This window comes from Micrasema longulum, unplaced genomic scaffold, assembly GCF_059751315.1.
Source record: "Micrasema longulum isolate JH-2025_06_02 unplaced genomic scaffold, ASM5975131v1 h1tg002698l, whole genome shotgun sequence".
Classification (NCBI taxonomy): domain Eukaryota; kingdom Metazoa; phylum Arthropoda; class Insecta; order Trichoptera; family Brachycentridae; genus Micrasema; species Micrasema longulum.
Window position 1 is genome coordinate 38922 of NW_028279831.1, and position 27710 is coordinate 66631.

General features: G+C 35.1%; 1 protein-coding gene across 1 annotated transcript; it reads left to right on the forward strand.

Moving 5' to 3' along the window:
* LOC148271720 (putative fatty acyl-CoA reductase CG5065) lies at window positions 1–26167 on the forward strand. The gene is made up of 14 exons (XM_088241013.1): window positions 1–174; window positions 11685–11792; window positions 13341–13471; window positions 14424–14511; window positions 14593–14665; window positions 15433–15523; window positions 16471–16616; window positions 17904–18013; window positions 19277–19360; window positions 20094–20202; window positions 21803–21980; window positions 23772–23842; window positions 24476–24733; window positions 25425–26167. Exons 2-14 carry the CDS (start codon window positions 11717–11719, stop codon window positions 25540–25542), a joined length of 1533 nt encoding a protein of 510 aa, XP_088097139.1. The 5' UTR covers window positions 1–174; window positions 11685–11716; the 3' UTR covers window positions 25543–26167.
* The last annotated feature ends 1543 nt before the right edge of the window (window positions 26168–27710 follow it).

Below are 27710 nucleotides of genomic sequence, written 5' to 3' on the forward strand. Positions count from 1 at the left end.
TAGTACTGCGATGGCATTCGACCTGCGTACACGCAATTGAATCAAACGCGATTCAGTTCACATCAAACACTACTTTTGATAAAAACTTAATTTGTGTTATTTAGTGATTACAAGTTGTCGTCACTGATTTGTGTTTTACGGTGACTAGAAATATTGAAAACATTAAAACTCTTGGTAAGTGAATTGTGTTTTTTTTTAAATTATGTCTGTTACGGAAGAACCGTTTGTCAGAATATTAGAGGGGCGAAAAACCTTGCGATTTATATTATTAAAAATATTTTGAGATTGTCCAAATTTTTGTAGGCAAGGACTGGATTCAGCTCCCTGGGGAGCTGTTTATATTAACATATTACAACAGAGATGAAGAACATTTAAGAGAAGGTAATATAGGACAAAAGATCCTGTAAACTGCATACCAAAATAAAACAGGGACTGTTCGAGTAGCGTCTATTGTCTTGTTATCCTTAATAATAAGTTAAGGAATGCTATCTTTGTTTAGTTTTTTATATTTTACTTTTTGTGCTGTTACATGTTCACTTAATTGCCATTCTTACTAGTTCTTTGCTCGATGTAATATTATAATATTTTTTTTATTTTTTTTTTATTGTTAACTTTTGAAAATCATTTTCATATTGTTGAAATTCCATTTGTCGATGCGTTTTGTAGTTGCAAGACTTTTTGTGATGTTAGCTATCATATTATTTTTATCATATTATGTAAATGTTATCAACTATCAAATATCTAAATTTAGTAAATGGAGTCTAAAATTTCAACCGTCCATGAGCTCAATAGCTGCAAGACTTGTTGTAATCTAACTTTTATTTTTATAAATTTGCTTTTTATTTCGTTTTTTAAAATATCACCTAAACTCTAAACTTCATTGTCAAATAAAATGTTTAAAAATAGAAATGTAAATAGGGGCTAGATTTCTTACTGTCCATGAGCTCTGTAGCTGCAAGACGTGCTGTTATCTAGCTCCTATATATCATAATTAGAGACGAGGAACTAGAACCCCAACCGTCCATGCGCTCTGTAGCTGCAAGACGTGCTGGGATATTTATTTATTGTACAGCGCCCTTGAGGTGATTTTCTCAAAAATGGCGCTATATAAATTATCCAAACATTATTTTTATTATAGACTATAATATATCTATATTACCTTCTCTTAAATGTTCTTCATCTCTGTTGTAATATGTTAATATAAGCAGTTCCCCAGGGAGTTGAATTCAGTCTGTGTCTACAAAAATTTGGACAAACTCCAAATATTGTTGATAAATCCACCTGGTCCATGAAGAAGTATAGAAATTGAATAAATAACATTTTCAGGCGTTGCCTAGTATGTAGGTGAAATAATTCAATTAGATCTTACCCACATAAATAAAGGTTTCAGCTCTTTAACTTCACAAACATCAACAGATGAAAGAATTGAAGGAATATAGATGTTCAAATATGGGCAGAATGGTGAATGTTACACAGTGTGTAAAGTGGCCACTTAAACCAGCCATTGACAGGTCATAAGCCCTGTAGATGCCTAGACTTTTATATTACCTTCTCTTAAATGTTCTTCATCTCTGTTGTATTATGTAATTTTATATTATTGTAAAAAAAAATAATTAAATAATAAAAAAATTTAAAAATGCTACAAAGAGTTGAGGCAAAAATATCCAGTATACTAAAACGATTGATTACAACAACAACAACAAACCATCACGCCGTTTCTCCGTAGGGGTAGGCAGAGAGGATATAACGCCATAACACTTTGTCTTGGCATACAGACCTCGCTCCATCTACATTCATACATCTTCTCATGCACGCACGCCGATTATTCCAACTTTTGACATGTCCATCTTCAAGTATTTGATAGACCTTCGTGCCATGTCTTTCTCGGTCTTCCTCGTTTTCTGCATCCATCAACATTTGCATCGTAGATCCTTTTAGCCGTTCTTTCGCTGTCCATTCGCTCTACATGTCCAAACCAACGCAGCACCCCTTTCTTGATTCTGTCAATAATGCATGTCTCAGCCTTGCACACTTCACGGATCTCAACATTTACGATTGATTGATACAATTCATTGAATAATGGCACAATGATCATTATGTCATTGTTATTTGTAAAAACGTGTCAAACTAGATGTCATAAGTGATTGAACTTTGGTAGTGTCATTGTTTTTGTGGATAAATGTAAATTTACTGCTAGCGTTGGTGTTTTTAAGTACAGTCTGATAAAAAGTTAATAAATCATACGGTTTTTCCATTTTAAGACATTGTTCTTTTTAAATGCCGTCACTTCTATTCCGTGTGCCATCTAGACCGACAAGACAAAATCTTATGTTTTACACAGATAACGCGTCAACAAACTATTTGAAACAATCTACAATAACTAGAATATGCGACCAATATAACAATAGATTTATCAAGGCCGATATTTAAAGAAAACCCGCAATTCTTGGTAACAAAAGTCTACGATGTTTGCAAGAAAAGCGATTTGCTTATGAATGTTGATAAATCCAAAGTGATGGTTTTTGAAGGGGATGAAAATATAACTAAATGTGAGATCAGTGTGAACGGAGATATTCTGAATCAGGTAGGATAATTTGTGTATCTGGAAAGCATGTATACTAGGGATGGAAAGGAGGGTGAGTACCGGGAACAGGGTGAACGGTGCACTGAAATCTACTTTGGCAAACAAATGTTTATCGCAGAAGGCTAAACAAGCAGTTCCAAACGGAGCTCTAGAGCCAACTCTAATGTATGGGAGCGAAGTATCGAATTGGAAAAAAGATGATGAAAGTAGGTTGAATGCTGTCGAAATGCAATCCCTCGGGCGAATGTGTGGTAAAACAATGTATGATAAGTGCACAAATGTCGAGATTCGTGAAGTGTGCAAGGCTGACACATGCATCATCGACAGAATCGAGAAAGGGGTGCTGCTGGTTCGGACATGTAGAGCGAATGGACAGCGAACGAACGGATAAAGGGATCTACGATGCGAATGTTGATGGATGCAGCAAACGAAGAAGACCGAGAAAGACATGGCACGATGAAGTCCATCAAACACTTGAAGATGGACATGTCAGAAGTAGGAATAATCGGCGTGCGTGCATGAGAAGATGTATTTTTTTTTTTTTTGTTTATTTTTCCATACTGTTACATATTATGCATGTATTAAATTACATATTTTATACATTATATTTATTAAACATTAGAAGAGAAAAAGAGAAAAAATACATATTCTAAAAATAAACATAGCCTTAAATTTGGAAAAAATGCCCACAAAGACTTAAACGTCTGAGCGTGGGCCATTCCTTTTTTATTGTTTTTGGTGAATTTTTTGGTATACAAACACAAATATGACAATGCCATTAAAAATCATACAGAAATAACAGGAAAATGACATAAACAATGTAATTAAGACATCAAAGTTTAGAATATGCTGTTGTACGACTCTTTCACAATAGGTGTATATCTGTATTTTCCATGCTGATCCAAGTCCTCAAAGCCGCTTTAAACTTTGGAAGGGATTCTATATTTTGTATTTCCTTGGGTAGGAGATTAAAAGATCTTGGACCAACATGGAAAGAGTGTCTCTGTGCGAACTTAGTTCTGCATCCTGGAACCGACAGTACACTTTCTGATCTGCTACTAGTCCTATTTAAATTATTGCCAAACAATTCCCTATTTTTGTGTACATATTTTAAGCATTGTAATAAATATAACTTTTTTAAATTAAGGAGTCCGCTCTCTATGCACAATTCGTTACTAGGAAATAGTCCATGCTTTTTGTACATTATCTTAACTATACTCTTCTGTGCGATTTCTACAGGGTGACTATGTGCGTCCAAAACTGAATGTAGAGGAAGCCAAGATCGAGTTATATGGCGTTCTATCCTCTCTGTCTACCCCTACGGAGAAACGGCGTGATGTTTTTTTTGTGTGTTTGATATTTTTTTATGACAATGTTTGTAAATTTAAGTCAAAAACCATAAAAATATTGAGAGAAGCAGATATTTCATTATTTTTATCATATATACGCATTTTTCATTTCTAATCTTTTAAATTTGTTATATTTAACATAATTTATATTATTTTCTTTAGTGTAAACAAAAGTGTCCTACACAAATATACAAAGATATTGTCAATATTTATGTACACACTGTTTGTTTACCCAATAAAATAAATAAATAAATTTTAAAAATTACGTAAATGCATTAGATAATAACAAGAATTTTCTAAGATATTTCTGCCAAAAAAATTCTACAATGTTTAACACAACTTAAATATTATTATTTTTCGACCGGCAAATACCTCCCGAAATTTAGAGTATACTTAGAGACATTGGTACTTTTGGTTAGTAAAATTTGTTCATATGATTTAAAGATAATGGATGTACAGGAAAGCTTTTAAAGATAACCCTTTGATTTCAATAAAATACATTTGATTAATTATTTATTGATTCTTACAAATACATATATACTTAAAAAAATAAAAATAACGTATCCCAAATTATATGAGGCGAAAAGCCTTGTGTTGGGTTGGGATTATGGATGTAAAATTACGTAATTTTACCAAAAGGTACGGTAAAATACTGTAATTTATGGTAATTTACGGTATTTTACGGTAATTTTCGGTAAAAAACGAATATGACGTATTCATTTTTATTTTTTTAAGATATAACAAATGTAAGTAGCTTTGTTTTAGAACACGTTACATGACAGCGAAAACCAGGTTTAGATCCACTGAGTGGTTGTCGTGATTTATGATAAATAAAGGACGTTCAAGGTCATTCGGTATGTCCTTTTTTCACTTTTTTTGATAAAAAATGATTTTTTGTTTTGAAACTTGACAGGATCGGTGAACAACGGGGATTCAGTAAAACTTTGAGTTTGTGACCTTGAACGACCACCGCTCATAGCGTTATTTTGAAAAAAAAACAGTTCTTTGCAAATAATTACGTCCTTATAGATTTTATAGAAAAAATATACGAAAGTCTGAGAAAATAAAATTTACATAAAAATCGAGTTATTTTTTTTTTCTTCGGATCAGTACTCTCCAAGATACACGTTTAAACATCTAACACATTTGATCAAAATAGCGGAAAAAGGTATTTGCATCAACTTTTTACTAACTATTTGATAGTTGACCAATCTAAAGTCATCATCATCGTCATCATTCCATGTCCGCTACCTAGTTGGAGCATATGGTGTACAGCTCCTGTGTATCCTCACAAGTCAGGTTCGCAACTGCCTACTAGATTAGCAGCGGCCGTCCAGGACGTCGAGAACCTGATGTTTTGTTAAGCAGGCAAACCTAAAGTAGCATTATGTTTTATAAAATCATTTTTACAGTAAAATGTACACTGTTTGAAGTATTTGTAATACTTACCACCTGTATATTTGTAAAATTAAATACTTTTACCAGAACACGCGACTGTGAGCAAAAAAACTATTTTTAAAACCACCGGTGGAACTTTTTTTAGATGCACTCGAAGTATTCAAAAAGTCATGATGACATAGAGCAAAGATTAAAAATTTGAGCTCGCTATTTGCTATTTTACACCCTCTATCACTTTTATTTAATAAGGATGGCATGTGGAAGGAAACAAATCGGCACTATCCAAGACTAATTTACATGTAGGATTAGGTTGTTGGGTGTTGGTTGGAGCTCCTACCCCAGTTAGAGATTGGCAGAGAAGACACGAGTTTGCTGTTTAATGCGTATTTATCACATGGTGAATAAATAATGAATTATGTCGGACGAGTGTTACGTCAATGATGGGTTGAAGAGACTGCACTTAACCTACATGCTGGAACTATGTGACTTCGTCGAGCTGGACTGACGTGAACTGAACTTGTTGGGCTGACGGACTGGCGCTGCGTCCTGTGGTCTCTTTATCCATAAAGTCTCAACGTCTACGACGTTCCTTTCTAGTTCATTACTTCAAGGTAGGGACGATGTGAATGTACTGCAGAACAATGCTCCCGGTTTAACGTGCGATACTATAAGAGTTGCATTATACGAATGTATTGGATTCGATAGAAAATGATGACATCGCATCGTCGGTCATTAGTCTGCTTCAGGTGAACTAATTTAACACGTGTGTGTCATTGATTATGGACTATGGACCCCACAGTACTCCCCTTCCAGTGGAGGTGATCTCACGACACATGAAGTCTCTTGATAAACTGGTGGAGATAGTTCCTTTTTTGTAGGATCTTGTATCTTGGTGCGAAGTACTGCTGATGTCAGTTATTCAGGTAATGTGATGACAGAGCGTTTCTTGAATTTGTTGTCGATTTTGAGTCGTTCTACGAGTGCTGACGACGCTGAAAATCAAGGTGTTGCACTCTGGTGTGAATAAACTGTTGAAATTTGCAGCGTTGCAGTGTTTGAAATAATTATCCATCGCAAAAATAAAACAATGCATAATGTAAATTATTAATATTATTTTTTGTGCAAACGTTAGTGAATTGTTATCACTAAAATTTGAATGCAGAATGCATCCGTTGATTTAAATCCAGCTGTTTTTCAGATGGTCACTCCAAAGAAATATCTCACTGTAGATTGACAGGTATCTACAGGGTGAGATGAAGCGCCTTTTCGTGGCAATGAGTTGTCCAAGTCGGAGATCGAAGAGTTTCAGGACAAACCGAATGTGTGGATGCGTTATGAAGATTCTTTCCATGACTCGCGAAGGTTGGATATGATGCTTGATGGAGTTATTGTGTTTATAATATGGTTGTTGGTACGTTGAGGCTTGTGCAGGTCAGGGTAGGTCGTTGAAAACAATGCAGTCGTGGCGAGACTAAGATGGGCTGCTTTTGGCAAACTTAAATATATTTTTGAAAATAAACAAGTCTCTATATGCTGAAAAGACAAGTATATGAATCGTGCATATTGCCGGTGACAACACACGAACTAAAAACCATGTCTATAACACAAAAAAGTAGCCAGAAATTAAAATGCATGCAACGATCCATGGAAAGACAGATGCTCGGTGTATGTCTATGAGACAGAATAAGAAATGAAAAAATAAGGCGCCGAACCGGAGTCGTGGATATCATGGATCGTGCAGCGAAATTGAAATGGCAGCGAGATAAAATGATGGCAGGTGGACACCCAGAATAATAAAGTGGAGATCATGAGCAAACAAAAGAAGTGTTAAAAGGCCACAGAAAAGATGGGTCGACGACATTGCCTCTATTGCCGGTAAAACGTGGATGATGAAAGCGGGTGATAGGAAGGAATGGAGACGTTTGGAAGAGGCCACCGTCCAGCAGTGGAGAGAATAAGGCTGCAGAAGAAGAAGGATTGACGTGGGAAGAGGCGAAAATGCTGGCTGGCGATAGGGTCTCCTGGGGGCAAATGGTGATGTCCACATGCTCCACTTAGGAGCGGATGTGGAAAAGAAGAAGAGAATTTTAATATAATTAAGTTAATTTAACGGAATTTATCGCCACATTCATGTTTAAGTAGTCAATAATAAAAATGGAGTCTATTTAGTAATTCAAGGCAGCAAAGTTCAGTGAAGTTGACCTGAAGACAATAGTTAATCCTGTGTAAAATACTTACGAAATGTTTCATACATATTTATTTGGTTAACCCTTTGCTCGGGCAACGGGCGCTTAGTTAGGAACTTGAGCCCTACTTGCGCGCGGTAAAAATTAGAGCTTTAAATTGTAAGGCAAAGTTTCTTAAAAATCTACGAAAAAAATAATAAAAAATATTTAAATAAAAACGCACTACTTTGATCGACGTCACTTGTTCGTATGAACCAAACAATATATGAGAGCTGTGAGGTTATCCGGTTGGCTTACCGTAAACGAACCAATCGGAAATTTGGTGGTAAATATAACAGATTACAACAGAGATGAAGAACATTTAAGAGAAGGTAATTTAATTTGTTTTTTAATTTTAATTTTCTTTTATTTAGGAAACATACAGTACGGTTACATAGTTTTATATTTTACACAGTTAGACTTAACTCTAATGGACCAGTGAAGTTTGCATATTATAAAGTAATTATATGTTAGGTTATTAATAATTAAAGTACAAAAACGAGAAGGACAAAAAACTTAAATAGAAGTTGTTTAAAAATTATAATTAAAATTAAAACAATATAGAAGTCTAGGTATCTACAGGGCTTATGACCTGTTATTGGCTGGTTTCAGTTTCAGTGCTGCAGAGCAGCGTTTATTTTATAATTAAAAAATACATATTATAATTTGTTACCCACTAAGTCTAAAGACTTTTCGGTGGGACACATTTTTTTTTATGACAGGTTTATATTACATTTATTTTATTTGTATTTTACAGAATTATTTATAAACAGGCACTATAAAGTATCTAGAAGATATTTCTTCAGTTCTTTTTTAATGATGGTTTGTGGGAGATCATTGAACAATCTTGGAACAAGCGGCCACTTTACACACTGAATAAAATTCCCCGCTCTGCCCATATTTGAACATCTATATTCCTTCAATTCGTTCATCTGTTGATGTTTGTGAAATGAAGAGTAACAGTATATAAATTAAAAAATAACATTTTCAGGCGTTGCCTAGTATGTAGGTGAACTAATTCAATTAGATGAATCTCCCCCGCATAAATAAAGGTTTTAGCTCTTTAACTTCACAAACATCAACAGATGAAAGAATTGAAAGAATATAGATGTTCAAATATGGGCAGAATGGTGAATGTTACACGGTGTGTAAAGTGGCCACTTAAACCAGCCAATGACGGGTCATAAGCCCTGTAGATGCCTAGACTTCTATATTACCTTCTCTTAAATGTTCTTCATCGCTGTTGTAATATGTTAATGTTAACAGCTCCACAGGGAGTTGAATCCAGTCCTTGTCTACAAAAATTTGGACAAACTCAAAATATTGTTGGTAAAATATAACATAACAGATTTACGTGGATACTTATTTTTTAAATTACTTCAATTGTAATTTTTTTTATTTTTTTTTTATTAATTTCTTTTTTAGACAAGAATTTAATTGTATTAAATATACTTATATGTTGTACCTTTTAAAGAGAAATATATATAAATTCTTTTCCATTAAAAATTTTATCTGCACACATTGTTAAATTATTTTAAAAAATCTAAATATGTTCTTTATGCAAAACAGCTGTCTTAAATAGTATTTATGTAAAATAATACATTTATATTTAACTTTTAAGTTTTTCACATTATATTGTAATTTTTATATTTTTTTTTAAATGCATCTTTTTCGGGGTAAAAGGCACTGCGTGCCGTGTATATTAATAAATAACTTAACACTAAATTATCTTTTATTTGTGTATATTGTTCACGGTCTGGCAACATTACGGGGCCACTTCACGCATGCGCGCAAGGGGGACTTTTGGACACAGTACTATGTATACAATCTTGGTTCTACGCGCCTTCTGGTATATTTTAATTCTATGGTACTAATGGTTATTGTACATTATTGTCAATGTGAGTCGTTCAGCTTCAAAAATGCTAAAATTTGTAATACTAATTGGCTTAGGCCGTATATTAATAAATATGTACCGTCAAACGTGACAATTTTGCCCAGTTTTAACCAACTTTTACAATATCATTTTTTTTTGTATTGGACTACTCCAATCCATTTTGTTGAATAGTGACACTAATTATTCTGAGCATTTTTACAAGTACGAAACGTTTGCTTTTCATTTATTTATGCAATTTTAAAAGACAAAACATGCTGGGCAAAATTATCTCCACTTGTTGACAATTTTGCCCACTGGGTAATTAACTGTTATTTTTGGTTTTATCATCCTTATCATACGGTTTATTACTACTTTTTGGGCGAAAAAAAACTGTTTATGTCTAAACAATAGCATCATTGAGGCATCACCATTATAAAATCAATGAAAAAATCCAGTGGGCAAAATTGTCAACAATTTCCTCAACTTTTCTATACAATGTGGATTTGTGGGCCAGGGTTGGCACATAATTGGATTTTTAACAAAACCAAAGGAGTTTATCTCTAATCCTTTTAATTTGTTCGTGTTTGACTATGCATAAGCCAATTTTTTTTTACAAACCATTTCTGTTTTGATGCGATTTTCTTAATTAAGGGAGCTTGCCCCCAAAACGACTTTTTTTAAATGTGTATGTAGAAAAAAAAACGATCTTTATTTTTTGTACAGCAGTGCAATTATTTGCTAGATACTTTGAAATTGTATTTTATGTACAGAATTCATAATATTTTGTATGTTTTATTTTCTTCTTTAGACTGTTAAAAATATTTATACAAAAAAACATTTTAAATAAAAAAATAAGTCTTCATAATTTCACAAAAAGCTGGCAAATTTAATAAATAAAACTTTCTAAAATGTGGTTGGATATTCTTACATTTTTAAAAATGGTTTAAATTACTTTTGAATGGTAAAAATTAAAATTGGTTTTTGTATAACTTTTGTTTAATTTACTCACAGAAAATGACTCAATCTTGCAGTTTTTAAGATTTACATTGAATTTATGAAAACCTTGATGCAAGATTACAGGTTCAGGTAATGATTTCACTATGTTCCAATTAAATACATCAGCAATATCCTCAACATGAGATCACACAAAGCTCCATTACGTTTGCGTCTTACAAATGACATAACAATGTTAAAATTGTGGTAGTTGATGCGCTGATAACTTAACCGACATAATATTTGTCATTTTGCGTATCAACAGTGTTAAACTTTACTAAAACGAAAGCGACTTCTTCACCGTTATTAATTTTAAGCGGATCAGACACTGTTTTTTCATTTTCCTCGGCCAAAGATTCGGAGGCTCGTTGTTCATATTCGTCGTAATGACTTATGATGAATGTCTCAAAAGCTGTTGATTCCGTGTCGTTATGACATTTTTTCAATGTTCTCCTCTATAAGGTGTAGGTATCTTTTGATCCTGATGGCAGAGAAAAATCGGATGGATTGTTTACCAATCGCTGTGTGGTATAAAAAGTTTGAATGAACTGAATAACTGGCTTGTCATTTTCAGCGTGCAAGTATTTGGGTTGAAACCCCCATCAGATTTTTAAATCTTATTTGTTAAATCTTTGGCAAAAAATGTGACTTATGGGCCAGTTTGAATAAAACATCCCATTACCCCGTTTAAAATCATGTTTTTACCATTTACTTTTTTTTCTACTTTCTTGGATAATGTTTTTTCAATGTAGTATGTAGCGACAACCCTAGACGTGAGCGAAATTGTCAAAACACTAGCTAAGAAATCTAAGACAATTTTGCCCACTTAAATATCTATTGTGTTTGTTCAAATAGATATACAGAAATACGTTATATAGCGTCTTTATTATGTATGCAATGAAATATATAAAACTTACTTGCCTCCTTTCAACACAAACTCCGCAACAACAAAAGTTTTGACAATATTTGTAGATATACACAAACAGACCTTCAAGTTTAACTTCAAATTTCAAGTGATCAACTGAAGGTGGCGGTAAACTAATTATTTAATTTTGCCATGGAACTATCAAAATATACTTACCAAATGTAATTTTTATGATACCAGTAACTTTTTTACTTTAAAACTTGATTTTGTTAAGGATTTCGGCAGTGGGCAAAATTGTCATGGCTGAGCAAAATTGTCATGTTTGACGGTACGTAAAAAGCTGGTGAGTGTGATGAACAAAAATGAAAATAATTCAATTTCACGTAATATTTTTCAGAAATTCTAATCTCTTGACATTTGAAAAACAAAATGGTGGCCGATCAAGGCCTCCGAGCCATTCCGGAATTCTTCAAAGGAAAAACTATCTTCATCACAGGAGGGACAGGTATTTACATGTTTTAATTAACATCTAAGACGCTGAACGCAATAAACAATATTTATTAATTCACGTGAACGCCCGGAGGACTTTACAAGTATGGTTATATAAAAAAAATATCAAACCTTATACAAACGTTCGGCGAAAATGTAAAAAATACATAAAGAAATTTTGAGCGCGATTACTGCGTCCACATTCTACTCTAAAAGTTGCGTTTCAAAATGGACAAGAAGCCAATGAAACAAAAGGAATCATTCCTTCATTGCACATGTGCATCGTGTCTACCAGTGCCGCGATTATGAACGCTATCTTCATCTGAACATATCAAGACGGTACAATTAACTTCTGTACTATCGCTATTTACCTCCATATGATCTACCGACTTGTCATTTTGACGTCATTTGATGGAATCCAACCGCGCTCCTTACTTCATTAAAATTGAAAATAATTGTCATTTATATTTAAAATAGGCTTCTGAGATAAAAGGTGCCTACTTTAAAGCGATTATAAACTCCAATAAATCCTAATTTAAGCAAAAATGCGTGCTTGAACAAGATTTTTATATGACCCGATAATTTTACCAAGACGGTATGCTTAACGATCGTCTGTGTTTATCTACCGAGCGATCACAAAACTGGCTCATTTAACGTCTCGATACGTACATTCCGGAAGATAGTAAAACAGATGGAAAAAATATAATGACTAAATTTATTTTTTACAGTAGTAACTTTCTAACGCCTAGATACTCTTATATGCTAATAGGACAGAACCTAGCGACATTATTTTTTGCATCTAGGCGTTCGTCTTCCAAACTGACAGTTATGTCGGAATTCAATTCGACTTCAAAATTAACTCATTTCTTTTTCATATTTTTAAGAAAAAAAGCGCCAACCTCAAAACTATTAAAATTTAAAATAAATCGTAATTAAAAGAAAAATTGCTTGGCGGAACAATTTTTTGAGACTAGAAACTAGACCCGTTGGTGCAAACCGATGTACTTACATCAAAACTTGAATGTGTGGAGGTCAGTAGTGAATCTTCGTAATCGCTCTGGATAATTTATCTTCAACTTTGACGTCATAATGAAGCTATATCACTTACGTGCGTAGATATGTGTACCGTGAAGTACGCTTCCCTTGTTACATATCGATGTACCTACCCAAAATTTGAAGGTGGGGGGGTTGGTAGTGTATTTTCGCAATCGCTCGAAAGAATTAATCTTCAACTACACCGTCATGGTGAAGGTATGACGTCCTTAGCTTCCCATCACAATCGCGGCCCTCAGTGGTTTCCCGGTGGCTTCTCTTGTAGATTTTTCTGTCGGGGTTATCTTCCCTCAGCTGGTTGGCTCTGGTTTGGAGGTGCCGGAAACCCACCTTTAATCCTCTCGCTATCCGCTGTGATCACAATGTTATGAGTGTAAGTGATCCCATTGCCCAGGGTTCGCGACCTGACGATCTTTCTCGATAAAATTAAAAATATGTAACAGTAAATAAACACAGTTCATCAAGCACACGCCTTATACATTTTCAATAAGATAATCACTTTTGTTTTCAGGATTTATGGGAAAAGTCCTGATTGAAAAACTGCTGTGGTCATGTCCAGGTCTAGAAAGAATATATTTGTTGCTGCGACCGAAGAAAGGAAAAGCTGGCGAACTCAGATTGCAAGAACTAGAAAAGTCTCTGGTAAGATCCACGTTTTGTATATCCAAATCTTTCTTCATTGACAATGACATTTCTTAGGCATCCAGTTGCTGCCAAAGCTTAACTTTTTTGTTCCCTCAATTAGGAGTGTAGGACGCTGTGGCTTGAGATTTAAAAACCTAAATATTAAAACATATATAAACTTTTATTTATTGAGATATATATGTCCTCAACATCATCATCATTCCGTGTCCGCATATGGTATCCACAAAGAGCCTCCATGTACCTCTATGGGCTGTCACCTTCTGTGCGTCCTCCCAAGTCAGGTTCACGTCCCGTAGTTCTGACATGAACTGCCGATGAACAGTCAGCAGTGGACGTCCAGGACGTCGAGAACCTGATGCCATGTAAAGTGGGCAAGCGTGGTTAAAGCCCTCAGGAGGCATTCGCAGTATATGGCCCAGCCAACCAAATCACCTTTGCTTGATGAGAGCTGTCACCGGAGTTTGTTTCGTCCGTTCTCTTAGTACTTCATTCCTGTCAAAGTCAAACCAGCGCACCCAAAATTCTTCGGAGACACCTATTCTTAAAACTCAGTATTTCACTGTTTTATGGGCGGCATTTGGCTTCCGCTGAGTAAATCTCAGATCTCCATACAGCCTTCATACTGTTGAATGTGGCGCCATCTACTCCTAGCTGAAATCCCAGTTATTTTTGAAAGCTACCATTCTCTATGACGTATACTCCCAGGTATTTGAAACTCTCGACCCTTTCGATGATTTGGTTTGACAGAGTCGGGGGATTTCGAGCATCAAAGCAAAATTAATTTTAAAGACTACGCTGTACAGTGTTAAAAATTTTGTTTTGTATCTTTCACGTGTCACATTATTTCGAATCATCAGATAGATTCTGAGTGTTCTCAATCTAGCATTTGTTTCTATTTTATTCAGGAGGTTGTTAATAATAATTTAAAAATTTTTAAAATCTCTTTCAGCTATTTGAAAGACTTCGAACTCAAAGACCAGGAATTTTCCTAGAAAAAGTATCTTGCCTTAATGGAGATGTTACAGAAATTGGACTTGGTAAGAATAATATTGTGTTCAAATCATTTGACAACACCTTTTTAATATGAATAATTACAATGCACTTTTTATTTATTTCAGGACTATCTATTGAAGACAGGAATGTGCTCATAAATTCAGTCAACGTTATTTTTCATTCTGCTGCCAGCGTAAGGTATCCCCTTTTATATAATTTTATTGTTATATTTTTATATAATTAATGTAAAAGCTCTTTTGAATATTTATTTTGTATCGTGTCAATAAATTTTGGAATACGGTATAATCGGATGGGGTGGTGCAAGTGACACAGATTTAAATAGTGTATTTGTTACGTATAAATCCATTATTAAAATAATACTAGAGTCCCAATACAGACATCTACTGAAGTAATATTCCACAAATAAAAGTTTTTTTTTTATTTTTATTTATAAATCATATAACCCAAAGTATTTTACAAGTACGTTGAATTACATTCACAGAAGTTACAACAACTCAATTCGGGATATAAATAATATTAACATTAAAAAAATATCACATATTGAGAACAACAAAGAAACAAAGCAAGTTTAGCTCCTTTATAACTAAATATAGCACAACAATATATACGCCAAAAACCTTTTCTTACATAAGCAGAATAAATATATAAATATATAAATAAACGCCTTTAAGAATAAAAAAAGTAGTAAATCTACTAAGGGAGATAAGGTCATTAACATCACATGCCATGCAGATGATGCAGCCATAGCGATGATGAGAACATATCCATCTCAGTTAGTAAACATCTGGATGCCTAAGAAATGTCGTATAGTTTAATCGATGTTTTATCGTTTGGCCTGCTATTGTACTCAGTGTTTTCAAATTAGAAAAGTTGAACATTTGAATGAACCGTAGATATTTCTACTTTAAAAGAAACATTTTGATATCTGAAAATCGTGTTTTTAGATTTGATGACCCGTTAAAGTATGCAGTATTAATGAATACGAGAGGATCTCAAGAAATAATGTTCTTAGCGAAGGAAATCAAGCAACTTGATGTAAGTTTTCAGTTATTTCATTTCGCGATTTGAATATTAAACCACTAAATCATTTTATATTACATCTGTATTAAACTCTACTTAATGTTCAATAAAAATATTTTGTAGTATTGCTAATATTTAACAATAAGAGTCCCAAATAAGACCCCTGCGGTATTCCCGAAGACCTTATATATCAATATAAAGGGAAAATATCGACATCTCGTGTAGAAGTTGTCTAACAAATTAAATAACGAGTTCACTAGTGACGGTAAAAAATACAGTTATGAGTGTGAAATAGAACCAACCAAATTATCACAAGAGCCACAGAGTGTCTGTTCATATGTAGTGGAAACGAAAGGGAAATACGATTTTGATTGCGTTAGAGTAGGAGAGATATTAAATGTAGCATACGAATAAACATACAAAACGAAAACGTGACATGCCAAGGGATCTAAACTCTGAGCGAGTGTTTTAGACTCGATGACTTCTTTCAGGTAAAAATAAATTATGTGTAAATAAATCCGCCTTGTAGTGCAGTGGTTGGCGAGTTTGTCTACCATGCTTGAGGTCTTGAATTCAATTCCTGGCAGAGTGGATATGAAACATTGATTTTAAAGTTGGTTCTACACTGCAATATTTCATTGTTCTTCGACTGGCACTTGAAGCATATAAGATTCATTATGATTCACCTTACCTTCATGTAATAAATTATGCTGCATTTGTAGTACCGATACAGTGCCCTATGCACCACTGAGTGCACATAGAGAAAAAAATATGGCGAGAATATGTCACCCTACACTGTATTTTGATTGAAACTTAAAATAATAAGAGGCCAAAACTATGTCCTTGCGGTATTCCAAAGGTTTCATAGTATTAAGAAGTATCATGCGTAAGAGTTTTATTGTGCAGTTGTTGGGTGTTTTATAAGCACGGAACTGTATATTTGTATTTCCCTTATATTTCAGGTATTACTTCATGTTTCAACAACTTACTGTAATACTGATAAGAACCCGGTAGAAGAGAAGCTCTATCCACCACACGCAGACTGGAAGAACACTATTGATATCGTAGAAACTATTGATGATTTTACTGTTCGAATTCTCACTTCCAAGTAAGTATAAAAATAGAGGTCCATCAATCTTCCTAGTCGGTCCCACATAACTTAGTAACGTGACCACCATGTTGCATTCTCCAGACTGCAGTGCTCCACTTGTCTAGGCACCTCGCGTTTCTGAGAGCTATCGCCAAAGTGCCTGTTGCAGTTTTTTCTGGTCCGACAAGCGCATGGGAGACCTCCCTTTTCATCTTCTTTTTCTCTCCTTGAAGATTTCTTCTTAGGCATACGGTCGAGCGTTAGTCTGTCAGCTTCAGTTCCTGAAGAATAGAGGTGTTGGTGCAGCTGGCTGTCCAGGGTATTCATAGCATACGCCGAAATCTAAAAGGCATTTATCATGTTGCGTTCTTTTGCCCTCGTGTTTCCACTCTGTCTTTCCATATCTTTTCCGAACTTACCATTTTACTTTTTGCCATCCCAGATACAGACGGGCAATAATGATAGCAAATGATAACATAGTACGAATTTCCATGATCTCAACTGAAACCAAAATTTTGGGTTTGGTTTATAACTAAAAACTCTCAAAAACTTAAACTTTTAAGTTTTCTAGAGATTTAAAGTTAAAGGTTTAACTTTTTGTTAAACTTAACAACAAACGTGTAACGGATGGATTCGGTTTGCGCTCAACCTAAATACCTACGGCTGATTGTATTGCTGTTAACTGTAGCTTCATGGTTGATAATCATATAATGTTTTTTGTCTATATGAGCGACTCGATTAGCCAGTGACGTATTAATACTCTAAGGTTTGTGGGGTTCATAGTCCATGCTAAATAATTTCACCAGGAATTCGATACATTACATTCTGCGAAACACGAGATCAACATCTTGCAGTACATTAACATCGTCTCTACCATGGAGATATGAACAAGAAAGGAACGTGGCCTTTTAAGAGACCACAGGGCGTGGTAACGCCCAGCAGTTCAGTTCACACTCAGTTCCAGCAAGTAGTTCAAGTGCAGTCTCTTCAACTCATCATCGCCCCTACGCTTGCGCTACGCAACCAAGTGCTGTATCTTGTTCGCCATGTAATAAATACGCATTAAACAGCAACCTCGAGTATTCTTTCAATTTTTAACTGAGATAGGAGCTCTAACCTTCAACAATTACACCCTGCAGGTTTAAACACTCTCCTGGGAAATTGTTGGTTTATGACATTAGAGATTTCCAAAACAGTCTTTGTAATCTTTAAGCCTCACATATAGATCATTTCACTAGGTTTGCTACTTCTAATTTAGTATCGGGGTACTGGAACGGAATAACTTAGTTTTTATTTCTTTTCTAGGTATATTGGGGGTTTACCGAACACGTACACTTTCACAAAAAGCCTCGCCGAGCATGTCATCAATGATCTCAGGGGAGACATCTCAACTGTCATCTTCAGACCTTCAATCGGTACGTTACTCTTAATTTGTGAGAACACAAAAAATTTCATGTGATTCCTCCAGCCTGGGTTTTCTGTGATGTAATTCAGCACTTTGATTGGGCCTCCTGGCCTGTTGTGGTGCAAATATTTATTTTATTTCTAATCTAGAATGATCTTTAACATCAGATTCTCAGATGATACAAAATTAAAAAGACGATAAAAATGAATTGATTGAACTCTTTCATAGTTGAAAAAGATACCTAGAATCAAAAGTAAGACAATTTTTATATCTTAAATTGTTGCAACAGAAAGGGACAACATTTTCGACAAGGGTATATCAAAGGCTAGGCATTTACAGGCCTTATAACCTATTATTGGCTGGTTTAAGTGGCCACTTTATACACTGTAAAACGTTCACCATTCTACTAACTAATAAACTAGTTTATCCCAGGAATATTTATATTAACTGGTTTATGCTACCCTATGGAAGCAAATAAATTGAAAAATTGTTTTTGTTTGACAAGTTTAATTGAAATTAGTTTTTGCAAGATTTAAAGACGGTTTTGAATTACGCTATTATTTAGGTAGGTAGGTTTTTATGTATAGTTTATTTTGGATTTAACAACTAATTTCCCATTTTTGATGGAGCTTTCTAAATTCGTTTCTAATACCCTTATTTATTTTATTAATACTTTTACATTGTTTATATTCTTTTTTTATACAGAATAATGTTCCTTCACTGGGGTGCCCCGTGCCGAGGGAAACATTTAACAAAATATGAAACATGCCTTAAATTAGTTGTTTAACAAAGTTAACAAAATAATAATTTCAAAAAAACGTAATTAATCTAATTTACCTAATTATCATTAACATAATAAACAGTATAAACTAAAATAATCATAAAAACATTTATAAAGACCAAATTTCATAAACAGTACACATATTTTACCTACTTGGCTTGATTCACTCATCGATATATGCGCAACCCACCTCCACTATCCATTTCTTTATAGCAATTTTAGATTGTGAGTACTTACTAATTGTCCTTATGGATTATGCAAGTAGGAAGTAGGAAATATATATCCGATATGTGAGAATAACTATTGCCGAGTTCATGGGGTCTGTTTAATACAGCATTACAAGTATACACTGTCCGTGAATTGTTGCTACAGAACGTGGCACCTGTCACCTGTCTAGTCATTCTTCCAGGCACCTTAAAGATAATGAGAGATAACAGTTCTGGGTAATCCCATATTGAATTTATTTATTTATAGTTACGTTATGATTTCTAGTTGTTTCATCGCTGTGTGAACCAATGCCGGGGTGGATTGAAAATTTCAACGGGCCCGTTGGATTACTCGTGGCTAGCGGAAAAGGTAAACAACCCTTTCAAAAATGTTGATGAAATGTTTTATATACTAATGTCTTACCAACCCTTAATTTTGCCAAGTGTTGCCACTTTTCCCATCGCTTTATATTAAAATGTCGAAGCTTTTTCAAGAATACCAATTTTACAAAGAAATCGGGATGGCTTCTTGACTATTGTCGACTGGGTGACGGCATAAGACCCCAGGTTCGCATTTTAATTTATTTATTCATTTTTGTTCACATTATAAACAACAATTAATAATAAAAATAATGTAACCTCACTCTGGGGTTACCCGTGCCGCGGATATTAACAATATACTTTTTTAAATAGGTATATTTTTACATGTGATAATATACAAAAAAGACTTAATATACAGAGAGAAATAACAAAATGTTCAGACAGTTTTAAACACTACGTATTTATCTTTATATTTAATTTATGTATACCTATATTATTTATATTTTAAAATGCACAGTAAAAGAACAAAAACATAACATAAAATAAACGTTTGTGGAGTAGGTGATTCAATATTGGTTTGAGCGAATGAGACAATCCATTTTACTACTACATAGCTCCACTCTCCATTTTTTTATAGCCTTTTTGAACATTTTCTCGTTACTGATTGTTTTAATGGACAGTGGAATTAGGTTATTTATTTTAATTGCATAATACTCAATTGTTCGGATAATAGAGACTATTCTGTATACATAAGTCAAATTAATTTGTAATTCTCTACGCAGGTATAATGCGGTCCATCTTCTCAAATCCGGAGATCAAAGCCGACTATATGCCGGTGGACATCGCCATCAAAGCTATGATTGTGGCTGCCTGGAAGCATGGCGTTCAGAAGTAATTAATATTTTATACGAAATAGATCGATGACTTAACCGAGACAAAATAATATTTAAGGAAAGTAGGAATCTAAGCATTTACAGCGCTTATGATCACGGTAGTCAGATGGTAGAAGGGACCAACTGTTATTTTTAAAAATGTTCATGACAACCGAAATCAGACTCCATTTCAAGACATTAATCCACAAACTAAAATATTTTAAAATCGGTACGAATTTTTTCACGGTCACTGTTATCAATATGTTTCTTTTTTGGGTGACACCGTGTGTGTTGGATTTGTTCCGACGTTTCGGCTACCATTGCAGGAGCTTCAGGGTAAACTGAGTGTTTTGTAAAAACAAACAGGGCGCACAGCAAAGAAAAGGATCGACGAACACAAAAAGCGAGTAAACTTGGGCACCCTGACAAATCTGCAATAGAGGAACAATTTTTCGCCTTCCAATCGAAAATTTTACATAAACACAGTTATTGCAGTGCACGAATAATAAAGGAGGCAATTGAAATACACGGACACCCAAATAACATAAACAAAGACCACGGGCTTAAATCAAACTCAACATGGTTCCCAGCACTACATACTACAAAAATTAATAAAAATGTGCCTACTGCCGACTGTGACACGGTACAAATTACTAGTAGTTAAACACATACTTTTTTATACAAACCACTCAGTTTACCCTGAAGATGGCTCCTGCAATGGTAGCCGAAACGTCGGAACAGAGCCAACACACACGGTATCACCCAAAAAAGAAACATTAAATATTTTTGCGTCCCTTTTCAATAATTAATTACCATTTTAAATTAATCTGTTTTTTTTATATGTGTAATTACTGAAATACTTCATCATCATCATTCCTTTTCCGCACCTAATGGTGCATAGGGCACTGCATTGGTACACCAATCTCAGCGTATCTGAATCCTTTTTGTTACGTAAAGGTAAGATGATCAGTCTTACGCTTCAAATACCAGTCCAGGGACTGTGAAATATTCTAGTGTAAAAGCACCCTTTTAAATAAATATTTCATATCACCATGTCGGAAATCGAATCCGAGACCTCTTGCATGGTAGGCAAACGCACTGACCATTACACCACGAGGCCGACATGAAATATTGATAAAACTAAAAACCAAAAAAAATACAGATGACTACAGGATCTATATTTGTATTTATTTCATGTAACGTGTATTAAAGCATCGACGTCATATTTCTTCCGTTATCTCCAACTGGGATAGAAGCTCTCTGCATCAACAAGCAAACAACCTAAAATACCAGTGCAGAATTTTAAAAGTTGAAATATGTTCACTTTTTGCAAAAATAAAACGACAGTCAAACTCGAAAAATAGATTTACATTTGAGTAACCTTGAGGAAAAAAAACTGTGAAAACCCAAGACCCTTAAGAAGATTTCCGCATTCTCGTATTTTCTCCCTGGGTTATGGCACTAGAGCGATGATTTTTTACACACTACAGATATCCACCATTGGTGTGTCTATGTTTTTTTTTTATTGTCTTTTGAAGAGACAAAAAAACTGTTTTCAAATACCAATTCATAAACCGCTCTTTGCCACTTATTCTCTTGACATGTGTTGCTGATTTCAGAACAACCTCATCAGACCCAATTCCGGTGTACAACTGCTGCTCCAGTAACCTGAAGGATGTTACCCTGCAGGAGATCATCGACATGGGGCTGAACCTCACGCAGGACCTTCCCCTCAACTCCATCCTGTGGGTACCCGGAGGGGGTGTCACGAGAAGTAAACTCGTTCACTTTATCAAAGTAATTTTTTTAATTTACGTGTATTTTCCATAAAATATATGTTACAAGTACTTTTGACATCTTCACCTCCAGCTTTAATTGGAGGCTGGCGTCCGTCACTTGAGACTCCTCTCGATCCTGGACCATTCTGCTGAGCATTGCTGCATCTGGTATTCCGGACCACTGCCCAAGAACCCTCAGTTTCCATTGCTCACGTTACAATTTATTTAATTTTTAAGCGTTCTGAGGTGGCCAGTTTTTATATTAAAAGCTATTTAAGTTAATTTTAAAGTCAAATTAAATTCTGAAAACTGCCAGTTATGAATCCGAATGGCTAGATGCAATGGCTAGACTGGCTAGATGCTGCCCTATTAACATATAAGAGCATCTAGCCATAGCCACATATTGTATTTATTTCATCTGTTTTACTATTTTCCTGAGTGTACGTATCGAGATGTCAAAAAAGCCGGCTTTTTCATACCTCGGTATACCGTCTTATATGGATAAACACCATGTTTAAGTGAGCATTTTTTGCTTGAATTTGGATTTATTTCAGTTTATAATCGCTTTAAAGTGGTCTCTTTTTATCACAGAAGTTTCGGCGTCACTTATTGGTTGAATTTTCTCATATGAAATCACGTATAAGTACTATTTTAATTAAGTAAGAAACGTGCCAACATATTTCAGAGCCACTTATCGGTTTAATTCGATCATATGACGTCAGAGATGACAAGTCTAAAACTAGCCGATTACCTCTGCTTATTCCTCCACACAAGAAGTATACTATATTGTATATTTAACCCATGTCAGCTTTTTTAGTACTAAAATAAGCTTGCAGATTACAAATATTATTTGAAGATTCTGTTTGGAAACTAGTATTTCGAACATTATTACCGAAGGACTATTTTCCTTTGATCGGATACCGTTGACATATTATGTATGACATAGCACATGTGGCGTTTGCAGTGGTCGTTTTTGGCAATATTCATTTAAAAAGGAACTGGCCAGTGTTCACTGTTGACAGTTAAATCATAATGGAAATATATGCTGAATGTTACTGTGGTATTTGTCAATAAACTTTTGTACAAGTATTGAATTAAAACAGTGCTGTATTGTATTAAAACTAGCTACCCATATCGCGTGGTTAATAATAATTGTTTTTTGAGTCGATTTTTACAGAACCAAAAAAAAAACTGTGATATTTTATTTATTTTTTTAAAAGCAATATTAGCGTTCTTATAATTTACACAAATATTTCAATTTTGGTGGCCATTTTCAACGAGTTGTAAATAACTCACTATTAGAAAATGGAAATCAAGTTGGAGTAGAGTGGGGTTTGAACTTCGGGCCTCTAGCCCGTGAGTCCGCAACACTAGCCACGGGCCCACAACCCGATTCAATTTATAATTATATTACTTACATATTATGTACTTGTATATAGTAGGTATAAATTAATGAACATTTTTTGTAGATTACTTATAAAACAAATCACGGCTTGCCACTGGTAGATAGAGATAGTACAGAAGTTAAGTGTACCATCTCGGTATGTACCGATAAAAATAGCGTTTTTCATTGGCCCCCAGGGCTGGTATTCCAAACGCTCTAGTGGCCGTATTATCTCGTGTATTTACATACAAAATACACGAGAAAAACTGTTTCCTCGTGCCACGAGAGTGGTTCAGAATAGCACCCCGGATCTCGTCTTAAGTTTACAATGCGACAAAATGGGACATTGCAAATTCAGGGCCACGGTTTGTCGTATGCTGATTGAGGAACAGTGCTTGATTAAAATGTAATTTAATTATTTTGCAGGTGATATTTTTCCATTTGTTGCCTGCCTGCATAGTGGACTTGGGTCTGAAATTCAGTGGACAAAAACCAATGTAAGCTATTTTGAATTTACATTTGTAAAACCTTAAAAAATCAGTTGTTCTCAGTGGCTGAAAAATGACTTTGCTGTAATATTGCGTTATTTGTCATTTGTGGCATCCGTCAACTTCCAACTGAAGAAATGTCTCAATCGGATATAAAACAATGTCTTTAAATGATGATGATGATGAAATCTTGATGATTGGCATTTGCAATGGGAATATTCCCCTTCAACCAGCCAATGACAGGTCCTAAGCCCAGTACATGTCTAGACTTCCATATTCCCCTCTTTAAAATGTTCTCCATCCCTGTTGTAATTTTTTAATCTTAATGACTCCCTAGCGGATGAAATCCAGTCTTTTGTCTACAAATATTTGGACAAAGTCAAAGTATTGTAATACATTTTTTATCTTTTCTATTTTTGTTACATAATTTGATATCTCGAAAATGTAATAAATATAGCCGGTACAAGAACGGATCCTTGGGGTACTCCAAACGAAATTTTTTAATTTTGTCATTTACCTTTATTTGAAATGTATTACATTGTTGGTTATTACAGATTAACAATTGAATACCACTGAGGGTTAAAACAGATGGTTATTGCATTGTTGAAGATATACTATTAACGAGATGTGATTTTATCACAGGTTGGTGAAACTCCAACGAAGGATCTACATAGCCAACCTGGCAATGCAGTACTACATCACCAACCAGTGGACCTTCGAGAACCAGCGGCTGATGCAGCTCCGAGCCTCCATCTTGCCGGAGGATGTAGCAGCCTTCAACTTCCACCTTGAAGTTGAAGACGTGTATGTCTTCTTCAAGAACTGCTTGCTTGGCGCGAGGAGATATCTGCTGGGCGAACAGGACGATACCATCCCGGCAGCAAAAGCACACTTTAACAGGTAACTATGGTGAAATAGCTGAAGTACATCTTACACTTGGCTCAGCTAAATCAAACGTCCAGTTTATCAGTCAGACATCTTTAAATTACAAGTTAGATAGTAGGAAAAGAAATATTTCAATGATCACTGTTTAAATTAACATATTACAACAGACATGAAGAACATTTAAGAGAAGGTAATATAGAAGTCCAGGCATCTACAGGGCTTATGACCTGTCAATAGCTGGTTTAAGTGGCCTGGTTTGGCCTTGGTTTTTGTCCACTGAATTTCAGACCCATGTCCACTATGCAGGCAGGCAACAAATGGAAAAATATCACCTGCAAAATAATTAAATTACATTTTAATCAAGCACTGCTCCTCAACACACTGTGTAACATTCACCATTCTGCCTTTATTTACATCTATATTCCTTCAATTCTTTCATCTGATCAAAGGATACTGGTGTGGGAAGTGAACAGTGGTTGTGGGTACAAAGGATTTAGAAATTGTGACAATACTTGACCAATGCATACCCACATAATTCGCAACCATAAATCGAACCCAGGACCTCAAGCATTGCAGGCGCACTTTTCTCCACTCAATTTTCTCTTCCAGGATTCTAGTTTTATTTTACAAACAGAACTGTAATTGTAATCTGCCTGGACACAGATTTTTACTCGACTCACCCAACATTTATTTGTATATCTTTCAGGTTGACGGTACTGGACCAGGTTTTGAAGCTGCTATTTTGGTGCCTGCTCTTCTGGTGGTTTTTTAACTCCAAATTTTTCCATAACACAATGCGATACCTGAACTTGGAACAAGCGTAACCTCAAACTGACCCAAATATTAAATCTCTGGCATCGTAAAGTTTACAAGTGGGAGGTAAATGGTGTGCCTTCATTCTCTAGCAAACTTTCATCGCGATCAGACGTGATGCCATGTGGAAATATGCCATTGTTTGTGATGAGAAAATTAAATCCAACAAACAAACCATCACACTCGTAGGCAGAGGATAGATCACTCTGTCTTTGCATACGGACCTCGCTTCCTTTACATTCATACCATCTTCTCGTGCACGCACGCCGATTATTCCTACTCTTGACATGTCCATCTTCTATTATTCCATTCTCGATCATGCCATATCTTTCTCGGTCTTCTGCATCCATCAACATCCACATCGTAGATCCTTTTAGCCGTTCTTTTGCTGCTATATCGGTGTTTTCAATATCATGTTTTTGGTCCGATATTTCGGTTTTTCGGTATTATTGAAAGCCAACATCTATGCTCTAGTTGACTGTATTTTGATAGGAAAAATACCCGTCTGGCCAACTGGAAGAGAAATGCAAACCGAATATGGTTCAGGCATGGTCTAGAGAGTGTTGATGTAATAGATAAGGTTTATATGATATGTTTTTGTGTATAATTTTTTTATAATAAAGTTTTTTAACATAACATGCTTGTGATTCATTTCTTACATTATCAAAGCGACAAAGTCGTCGCCAAGCCTGAAACGGCTCCCGTATGTGGAGAAGAGACATACCTGCTCAATAATGCCAAGTTTGTCTAGATCATAGGTTCCCAAAGTTGACTGGGCTCCGACCCATATAACAAAAAATCCAATCTTGGGACCCACCTCTTAGCTGTCTTGGAGAAAAGAGGGCATAAATATTGGCAATGGTCAGATTCCCCAGTGCCGAGTCTTCGAGTCGAAACTACTTAATGCTGTCTTATTTGTTCTAATTGATTAAGGGCCTATTTCACCACCTCTGAGTAAAGTCTTGATTAGAACCACTCGTCGAGTAAAACAAATAATCTGTTTCACCACCGCTAAGTAGCGCTATTCGGCGAGTAAGTCCCTGAGTAAACTGCTCAAAGCTCTTCCCTATGATTAACTGCTAATCATAACCTAGAGAAAAAATAAAATGGCGGCAAAACAATTTGACAGCCGGCAAAGAGGGTTTGTGTTTCGATTTGTTGGTTTGGAAAGTGTGTGTTTTTATAAATTATAGAACTGATAGAGCTTGTGGACGATTTTCTGTGTGACCGAAAGTGGTTGGATTTGGAGCACGCGTTAAACTCCACTTCTATTGATTTCCACGCGGAAATTTTTTCTTTCCACAAAACATTGTCGCTTTTTTTATTTTCAATCACATTTTTGTGGCGCAAAACTAAATTTATTAGTACTTCGTATTCCTCAGTACTAATGTTTACACCCCTTCGCGCTTATTCTCCATTATAATGCAGTTTTTAAAAAACACGTGCGACTTCCAAAGTAATGAACGAATACAATAAACAACACACGAAAGCTAGCAGTAGACGTTGTCATATTGTCAGACGTGAGCCTAGACCGTTTAAATGCGACGTTGCCACACAAAGTATCTTTTTAGCAAATCAAAGGATACTCATAGGTCGTGAAACCGTTGCTCGGTAATCGGGACATTAATCATTAGATTAAGTTATGTGATGGTTAGTTATTCAATACTTTACTCAGAGGTGGTGAAATAGGCCCTAAGTGTTATATATATTAAGTGGTCATGTGAAAAGTCGGAATAATCGACGTGCGTGCATGAGAAGATGTATGAATGTGAAGGAAGCAAAGGAAGTGTGCCAGGACAGAGTGGTGTGGCGTTCTATCCTCTCTGCCTACCCCTCCGGGGAAATGGCGTGATGGTTAGTTAGTTAGGTATATTACATAAATATCTACACCTGCAAGGTTTTTTTGCAATATTATTTCAATGAGAAGGGTGTATTCATTTCTTATTTTTCTTCATTACAGTTGCTAACATCAACTTCAACTTTAGTTACTTTTAATCGCAGTGAGTTTGATGTATCCAATTTATTCTGGTATTTAGTTTTAGTATATGAATGATGACATTGCTAAAAATTCGACCTCACATAGATATGAGGTAGTGAAGAGGATGAGGACTTTCATAGCTTCATCGCACCGGCAAGGATAATTATCAGCATCTGAGAGCTAGAATTTCTTAACTTTTAA